General features: G+C 48.3%; 1 protein-coding gene across 1 annotated transcript; it reads left to right on the forward strand.

Moving 5' to 3' along the window:
* Positions 1–6,153: 6,153 nt before the first annotated feature.
* Positions 6,154–7,912, forward strand: LOC145983281 (uncharacterized protein F54H12.2-like). Its single transcript, XM_083116435.1, has 2 exons — positions 6,154–6,693; positions 7,091–7,912. The coding sequence occupies exons 1-2, from the start codon at positions 6,154–6,156 to the stop codon at positions 7,910–7,912; spliced, it is 1,362 nt and encodes a 453-aa protein (XP_082972561.1).
* Positions 7,913–8,245: the final 333 nt, after the last annotated feature.

The raw sequence follows: 8,245 nt of genomic DNA on the forward strand, positions 1-8,245 counted from the left end.
TCCCATCATTCAGCAACGTTAAACCTGATGCCTCACGGAATTGATCTACAATTTGACCCTGGGGCTCTGTACGAACGGAGACCCACAAACAATGGTAGGAATTAAAATCGCCCAAAAGAACTACAGGAGACGGAAGTTGTTCGAATATAGAAAGGAGGTCCTCAATAGAGAATCGCTCCTCCCTTGTGATGTAGACACAGCACACAGATATTGGCAGCGGTAGATGGACCCGCATGGCGACAGCTTGGAGGGGGGTGGTGAGAAAGATTGGCGTTGAGTAGATGTTATCTCGAACACCGATTGCAACACCACCGTGTGCACGACGATCCTCAGGAAGCTTGTCGGTGCGGTAAAGCGTGTATCCGTTCAGAATCACTGATTCATTTGGACGAAAATGTGTCTCTTGGAGACATAAGATGGAGTAGTTAAGGGGGGGACATAGCGCGATAATCAATCAGTATCGATTACCTTAGTCGATAAGTGATCAATACATTTTTTGGGTGAAAATCGATTTTTTTTAATTAGGTGTGGGTGGGGGGTGTTTCCAAATAAGGAGTTGTATGTAAGGGTATGTGGGTGTTGTTAACCTAACAGTGATTGATTGATTGACAGGTGTCATATTTATTTATATTTTTTCCAAATAAGGAGGAGTTGTGGGTGTTCTAATAATATAGTGCTTTCATGGGGGTGGGGGTAAATATGTTTGTAGATTGTTGTATTGTTAAACCTTATTATAGTTGTTAATATTATTGATAATATAGATTGATTGATCGTTTCTATAGGTGATTGGTAACGTCATCGATTGTACTGGGTGATGTCTCTGGTTGTGATGTCGTTGCTGATCTGTGCTTGGTGTGTGCGTGTTTGCGGTTTATATAGTAGCGGTGTGTTTGTGGGGGGTGAATGCGTGCGCATGCTCTGTGGGGGAGTGCAGGTGGTGTCGGCAGCTGTGTGGATAGAATATTTTTAGGCTCTGCGTGGGAGCGTCGACATGTGTTCGGTTGTGAGTATTGAATTTTTTGCTCTGCGTGATATGTGGACCTGATGAAAGATAATACTCTGTGGGGGTTCGTTGACATCTGGCGGATGCTCGTTTCGAATGCCTCTCTGTGAGGTAGCTTTGGCGGCATGTGTCCAGTTCAAATATACCTCTCTCTCTCTGTGGCGAGCGTTGTGGAAGTTCTACGAACCCCCACAGAGTATTATCTTTCATCAGGTCCACATATCACGCAGAGCAAAAAATTCAATACTCACAATCGAACACATGTCGACGCTCCCACGCAGAGCCTAAAAATATTCTACCCGCTCATCCACAAAGCTGCCGACAGCACCTGCACTCCCCTACAGAGCATGCGCACGCATTCACCCCCCACAAACACACCTCTACTATATAAACCGCAAACACGCACACACCAAGCACAGATCAGCAACGACAACACAACCAGAGACATCACCCAGTACAATCGATGACGGCACCAATCACCTATAGAAACAATCGATCAATCAATCTATATTATTATCAATAATATTAACAACTATAATAAGGTTTAACAATACAACAATCTACAAACATATCATTTACCCCCACCCATCAATCACTATATTAGGACACCCACAACTCCTTATTTGGAAACACCTATCAATCACTATATTATTAGAACACCCACAACTCCTCCTTATTTGGAAAAAATATAAATAAATATGACACCTGTCAATCAATCAATCAGTATGTTAGGTTAACAACACCCACATACCCTTATATACAAGTCCTTATTTGGAAACAACCCCCACCCACACCTAATTAAAAAAAATCGATTTTCACCCCAAAAAAATATATTGACGATTATTGGAAATCGAGTCGTTTTTTCGGAGTTCTCCGCTGGTGGTGAGGGATGCGTTGTATGGAGGTAGGGTGGAGGTGTTTAAAATGCGAGGAGTGGTTGGCGCCGGCGAGGAGGAGGAGAAAATACGCTACTACGACATCACATCGCTGTACCCGACCGTTCATAAGTTCGCCAAGGCACCCGTGGGACACCCAGAGGTTATGTTCGGTGCATCAGCACCGACACCAAAGGATGTATTGGAAATGGACGGCATAGCCAAACTCCGAGTGCTTCCGCCGCGATACCTATACATTCCAGTGCTGCCTATGAAGACGGGAGGGGAACTGTTGTTTCCGTTGTGTTGGAGTTGCGCAACGGGGCTCCGACAAGAAGGAGTGCGACCACACGGATGCGGAGAGAGCAATCACGGGAACGTGGGTGCTGGATGAAGTTAGCCTCGCCGTCGAGAAGGGCTACAAGATTCAGGATGTGTACGAAGTGTGGAGGTACGAGGTGAGCGTCTACGACCCGACGACAGGTGAGGGGGGTTTGTTCGCTCAGTACGTGAACATGTTTCTGCAAATCAAACAGGAGAGTAGTGGTTGGCCAGTGTGGTGCCCGGACGATGAGAAGAAGGAGGAGTATATTGGTACCTACAAAGAGAACGAAGGGATCGAATTACGTAAGGAGCGTATCGACAAGAATCCAGGACTGCGTGCTGTTGCAAAGTTGTGCGTGAACTCGCTTTGGGGTAAATTTGCGCAGAACAGTAACAAACCACAGACGTCGATCATACGAGAACCCAGGGATCTCTTTCAAAAGTTGACGGAATCCGGTGTCAACGTGAAGCAGGTGTTGTTTGTCAACGATGACACGGTGATTCTGAGTTGGGACTACCTGAATGAGTGTGCACCTCAAAACAGCAAAGTAAACGTCGCAATAGGTGCGTACACGACAACCTTCGCCAGGATCCGTCTGTACAAGCTGTTGGACGCTGTGGGGGAAGATATATTGTACTGCGACACGGACAGCGTGATATTTCGCGAGACCAGACGATCACGCGGTAAACTACGGGAGATTTGACCTGACACCTGGGAGATTTGACGGACGAAATGTCGGAATTCGGCGAAGGTGCCTACATTAGGGAGTTTGTGTCCGGCGGTCCGAAGAATTACGCTCTGAAGGTGTGGTCCCCAACAAAGGGAAAGGAGTTCCACGTGGTAAAAATGAAGGGTATCACGTTGGACCACGTCGCGAGTTCGAAATTGAACTTTGATGTGGTGAAAGATTTTGTGCTGCACATGAACGAGAAAAAGAAAATGGTCATCCAATACCCCAGACGGATTGCGAGAAAACGACGTTTACTGCGGAAGGAGGAGGGTCGTAAACCATTGGTTCTACAGACGGATGCAGGTTCCGAATTTAAAAACACGCATTTCCAGAAACTGCTGAAAGAGAAAGGGATATAACATCGGATACCCAGAAACACGGACATGAAAGCGAGCGTAGTGGATCGATTTAACAGAACGTTAAAGACTCGAATGTGGAAGTACTTCACAGCTCGCGGTACATACAAGTACACAGACGTTCTTCCGAGACTCGTGGAAGGGTACAACCACTCGTACCACAGAAGTGTAGGCATGAAGCCAGCGGATGTGAACGAAGGTAACATATACACGGTGTGGAAAAACCTGACGAAAGGAGAGAGAGGTATGCAGAAAGCTACAAAAATAAATACAAATCTCCGAGTGGGCGACATGGTTCGCGTGAGCAAGTTGAAACTCCCCTTCGAAAAGGGGTACGTACCGAATTGGTCGCGTGAACATTTCAAGGTTCACCGAACGATACAACACCACCCTGTACCGGTGTATCTGGTCGAAGACCTACAGGGAAACGTGTTGGAGGATTCCTTTTACGCTGAGGAACTACAGAATATCATTGTTCCCGAAGACAAAGAGTATCGTATCGAACGCATCCTTCAACGTCGCACTCGTAACGGGAAACGCGAATATAAAGTCAAGTGGCTCGGCTACCCCATGTCATTTTCCTCCTGGGTAGGCGAAGAGGACATTCGGCGAACGAATTTTGAATTTGAATTTAAAATTTTGGGAGCGTCAGCACTTAGGCTATTTTGCTCCCGTCACATTATATGGGGACCAGCCCCTTATCATTACAAGTAACAACTCTAACGTTGCTTAACTAAAAATCTTAAAATGTTCTGACTTTTGTTAAAAGCTGAGGCTGTAAACGGGCACTCAGCACACACGAGGACAAAAAACAGGACAACACACACAAAATTATACTGGCCATAGTGCCAGTCGCCAGAGCCTCGTTAGTCTTTAGTCCAGGGTGCACTACGTGGAAGTGAGGTTGACTTTTGGGCGCCTTAGAAGAAGGCCGCCCCTTACACCCCATTCGGCGAACGAGGTAGAACAAGAACCATGGAGTCCGACGAATTTATGATGTTCCTACCGTCTAACAGTTCAATGGATTATTTTCCCGGAAACACTATCGCCCGGTACACGACAAACTACAGGAACCCGTAGAGTTGGGTCCGGGGTGGGAAGTGGGTCTGTCCGAGGTTCTCTACCCATTGTATTTCGACAACGTAGTTCGTTTGGACGAGACTCTACTCTTGAAATTCCCTGTCATGCAGTGCGACCACGTGGCGGAGTTCACGATGATGATGTTCGATGCGCTGAAACACGAACCTCGCGAGAAGATGCGCTCCTACATCGACGATTTCATCAGCAACATAGAGGCAATCTTTGGGAAGGGTGTGCACAAAGACGAAGACGATAACGAAAGGAGAAGAAAAAAGTGCGTGGAGAACGAGAAAAGAGAGATGACGCCGACCTTTACTATGGCATGACGTGACCGATTCCAGGAGAAACGCTGATACCCAGCCCTGAGGAGGAAGAAGACTCGAACGTAGGACGTGGATCTGTGTCGCGAAAATTAGATGATAGTGGAGGAGAAGAAGACCAAGGAAGATGACCCTAACGTGATACGTGTGCCTCCACCGGATCACAAGAAAAGGAAGAGGAATGAAAGTGGCGACGACGGCGGCGGCGGAGATGGAAAGTCTCACAATTACCCGTACAACGTGAAGGTACTCTCCACAAGAAACACAATCAAGATCGGTCTTCACGATCAAATCCTGGAACTACCGCCGCAACTATACACCTCCCCGACCGAACTCTTGGCGAACATTCACAATCTCCTCCCGGACAAGGGTGATGAGGAAGGTACAAAGAACGACATGATCAATACCGCGAGTGCCCTGAGATACAAACTCGACAAGGTGGATCAAGATGGTAGATCCGTCTTTCACGGTGTCCCACCCACGGTCACACGATTCAACAGCCAGCTGGTCTTTGTGTATTGCGACATTATCGAACACCAATTCACCGGGGACGTCAGGTCCCGCCTGTTGCGAGTGATTTCCCAGGATTTTTCGATGTTGGGTAACCGCACCGTGGCACATAACAAGTTTGACAGAGTGTACTATCACCCGCTCGACAAATACACCTTCGAAACCATCGACATCGAGTTCCGGAACGATAAAAACGAACCCTTACCTTTTCACGCCAACAACATACCATCCCTAGTGGTGCTACACTTTCGACAAAGGCGGCAGCAGAGGGATCCTTAAAAGATCGAGACGCTAGTAGAGATGGACATTCGGAGAAAGTCCGTCACGATGACCAATTCGATCGTCGACTACTATACCTTCCAGGCTCAAACCGGTCGCGGTGTGGGTCCGTACTACCAGGGAAGAAGGTACCAACGTGGACACGGCATATTAGGTTATTTTTATCCCTGGTTGTTCCGCACGGTGAAACCGCTGGTGGTGTCTGGTGCTAAAGCGTTGGGTAAGGAAGCGTTGCGGACCGGAGCAAATATATTAGGAGATGTCGCCACGTCGCAAGGACCAGTCCGCGACATTGTACGGAAGCGTCTGCACGAGTCCAGGACAAATCTACAGAACAAGGCTGAGGCGAAAGTGAAGCAGATGACAGGTTCGGGCATCAAACGAAGGCGGTTGAACAGACCACGCAAACGAGCACGAAAGACGACGACGAGGTTGGTCGGACGAAGAAGAAGAACAGCAGGCAACACAAAAACGAAGACGTCAACGACGACGAGGCGAAGGACAACCACCCTAGTGCACCGTCGTCGTCGTCGCGGCCACAACCGAAGAACCTTCACGGACCTATTCTCCGCACCCTAGTATAGAGAGAGACTAGAACGTTATAAAGGCACTGAAACCAAGACGAAGATTCCAGTCGAAGGGTTTGTGCTATCCGACGTGGATCTCGCGAGCGCAATGACCATGGAGGGAATGTTACCGGAAATGGATATTTTCGAGGAACCATGTCTCCAGACGGCGATTACAGGGAACTTCCAGGAAATATGTCACCCCATCTCGTCGATGGACAATGCGACCGTTTATCAGTTTCTCAGCAAGGGATCAAGCAATTCCTACAGATGGCTGCCAACAACACGTCTCGGTGTTACGTGTCGGATGACTAAACCGGATGGAACGTTGTTGACATACAACGCAGCCGAAACAAAGAAGTGGGGTGTGGTGAACAATGTGGAGCACTCGCTCTTTAGTCAAATTAGCGTCTACCTGAACAATACGTTGGTGACAGGTTCTAGCACCAATTACCTCTATAAGTCGTATCTGACCAACGTGGTCAACTTTGGAAAGGACGCTCTGCACACTCACCTTACGTCGAGTGGTTTCTACCTGGACACAAATAACGAACCCAACACGACCACGAACGAAGGATTCAAGAAACGTTGGGAATTGTTCCAAGGTGGAAGCACCAACGATGCCGACACGAGCGAAATCCAGAATGAGGTGGAACTGAATTGGAATGGAATGGAATTTAAAATTTTGGGAGCGTCAGCACTTAGGCTAATTTGCTCCCGTCACATTATACGGGGTCCAGCCCCTTACCATTACAAATTACAACTCAAACGTTGCATAACTAAAACCTTTAAAACCTTAAAATGTTCTGACTTGTTAAAAGCTGAGGCTGTAAACGCGCACTCAGCACACACAAGGACATAAAACAGGACAACACACACAAAATTATACTGGCAATAGCGCCAGTCGCCAGAGCCTCGTTAGTCTCTTGTCCAGGGTGCACTACGTGGAAGTGAGGTTGACTTTTGGGTGCACTACGTGGAAGCAGCACCCCTTACACCCCGAGGTGGAACTGATTTCGAGACTCAACGTGGACTTTTTCAATCAGGAGCGGTACCTTCTGAATGACGTGGACATGAAGGTGGTGCTGACCAAGGCGAAGAATGAATTCTACATTTGGGGAGAAGGTACGACCTCGCCGGTGACAATCCAGATCCTAAAAGCAGCTATCTACATGAACCACTTCACGATCAGCCCATCGTTCCTGGTGGCGCACAGCATGGCGTTACAGAAGAGCAACGCAAAATATTTCTTCAAGCGTTCCGAGCTGAAAACCTTCACTGTACCTTCGGGCGAAAGGTCGCTGACATTGAACATCACCAATGGCACGATACCGACCTTCCTGCTCTTCACAATGGTGCCGAACAACGCGTTCGTGGGGACTCCCAACACGAACCCGTTCCACCTGACGCCGGAGTCCCTCAACTACTTTGCACTCTACGTCAGAGAACAACTCGTTCAGACTGCACCGTTGGAAATGGATTTCGAGCGTGGAGCGATCACCCGAGGCTACGAGACACTCTTCACTGGGACGAACATCCATCACTCCGACAAAGGTCATATGATCACCAGGGAGATGTTTGCAAACGGTTACTTCATGCTGTGTTACCTACTGACACCGGATCTCGCCGACGACAACAACTGTAGAAGTCTTCCAGAAAAGGGTGAACTCCGCATCGAGGCACGATTCAAGAACCCTCTCAGCAGGGCGATGACGTGTCTGATCTACCTGCCCTACGACGCATCGGTGGAAATTACAAAAGACAGACGTGTCATCTTAACCACGACGGGTAGTCCACACAGATCGCTAACAAGAAGAAGAATTATAAAACAGTGTTCACTGCCCACATGTGAACTATTTGGACGATGAACACGACCCAGATCCATGACGCCCTCGCTGGAAACCACGTAACCCGGGCTGCATTCCAAGGGGTGTATCCGAGCGACATGTTGGCCGACGTCGTAGTCGTGAAGAAACCTGCAGTGTTCGTGGCCAACACCGACCCATACGGTAAAGAGGGTCAACATTGGGTCGCCATACACGTGGACGCCCAGGGTTACGGGCTGTACTTTGATTCCTACGGGATCGAACCTATCCGACCCTCCTTTCGTCGCTTTTTGGACCGCAATTGCATCCGGTGGGGGAGCAACTCTCGACAACTGCAGGGCTTCCTCAGCAGTGTGCGGACAGTGCTGTTGCGTG

This window comes from Lepisma saccharinum, unplaced genomic scaffold, assembly GCF_977018435.1.
Source record: "Lepisma saccharinum unplaced genomic scaffold, izLepSacc3.1 HAP1_SCAFFOLD_743, whole genome shotgun sequence".
In the NCBI taxonomy this organism is placed as follows: Eukaryota; Metazoa; Arthropoda; class Insecta; order Zygentoma; family Lepismatidae; genus Lepisma; species Lepisma saccharinum.